Source organism: Penicillium canescens (assembly GCF_028828765.1).
Source record: "Penicillium canescens strain IBT 15451 chromosome Unknown utg000009l_segment0_segment0, whole genome shotgun sequence".
Lineage (NCBI taxonomy): Eukaryota > Fungi > Ascomycota > Eurotiomycetes > Eurotiales > Aspergillaceae > Penicillium > Penicillium canescens.
This window is the reverse complement of record NW_026703971.1, coordinates 1,335,914-1,337,084: the sequence shown is the minus strand read 5'-3', so window position 1 is coordinate 1,337,084 and position 1,171 is coordinate 1,335,914. Positions and strand designations below refer to the sequence as shown.

Genomic DNA, 1,171 nt, shown 5'->3' with positions numbered 1-1,171 from the left:
AACGACCACGGGGGAAGTGTCGTCGAACTCCGTAGGGGTGATTGATACTGGTTTGCTGAGCTTATCATTATCAACGAAGAAGGTGCGGAAGAATGCCGTGTCTATTTGGAGCTGTCAAGTGTTAGCTTAGATTGGGTAGAAACGATGCTGTGACTTACATTTATGACTGTCCGGTTGAGCGCGTACTTGTTCAAAGCCAGTGCTGCTTTGACGCAGTCTCCAATCTGCTTCTTGTCCATTGAGCAAGTCCCAACATCTTTTTTGACGGCCTTCTTTGGGTTGGGTCTTGTACGGGCCTTCTCCGTCGGTTTCTTCTGGTCCGCCTCGACGGGTGAAGACGCGCGCTGAATAAGATTTTTAGTTGCAAGCGCCGATTCAAACTACTCGGAATGAAGCAATAACCCACCTTTCGTGATGCTAACATGTCGTCGAGCTGGTCAAGAAGCTGATTCAGAAATATGTAAGGAAGTGGAAGAAAGAGCGGAACCTCCGTATTTTGGAGAGAATGCGGAACCGATTTTGAACACGCAAAACGTATTGGGAGACGCGTTGTCGAATGAGACTCGTCTAGTTGTGGTACGCCACTCTGGAGTACCGCTCCTCAGATCGTCGAATCAAAATCGAGAAACCACTTTGCCCCCGGCGCCGACGATCCACCCAAATTACCCCTCGTCCTGGAATATCCTCTTTCCCCCTCCTTTTCCATCTACCTACACTATTGACAGCTACCTTGATAATTATTCTCTGTCCGTATTCTGCCAACATGTCTTCCAACAAGGGATACAACATCACCAGCTCTGGCATGAACAGCCAGGTATGTCACAACAAGCCTTCAAGTCCTGTCTCGTTCCTCGTACTTCATGATCTGCCGTGAACCCTCTTCCATATTAGGTACTAATTAAGAAGTATTTGGTGTGGTAATGACAAAGGAACAGGGTAATCACTATTGCTCCCGCGACTACGGCTCCAGCGTCTCGAATTCGAACAACTACCACTATTCGAACTCGTAAGATGGACCAGCTACCTAGGCTTGACTTTTCTATCCCATGCATTGACCATCATTTCTAGAAACGGCTCTTATTACTACTCTAACCCCAATGGGAGCACCTACTACAACAATGGACAGGGGGGCTCGACCTATACTACTCCCTCGGGCTCTGGGAAGAAATAA

At 47.9% G+C, this 1,171-nt stretch overlaps 1 protein-coding gene across 1 annotated transcript; it reads left to right on the top strand.

The window, feature by feature from the left end:
* Positions 1–763: 763 nt before the first annotated feature.
* On the top strand, positions 764–1,171 carry N7446_011939 (uncharacterized protein; the record flags this gene model as incomplete). Its single annotated transcript, XM_058520681.1, has 3 exons — positions 764–814; positions 936–1,006; positions 1,069–1,171. 3 exons carry the CDS (start codon positions 764–766, stop codon positions 1,169–1,171), a joined length of 225 nt encoding a protein of 74 aa, XP_058366967.1.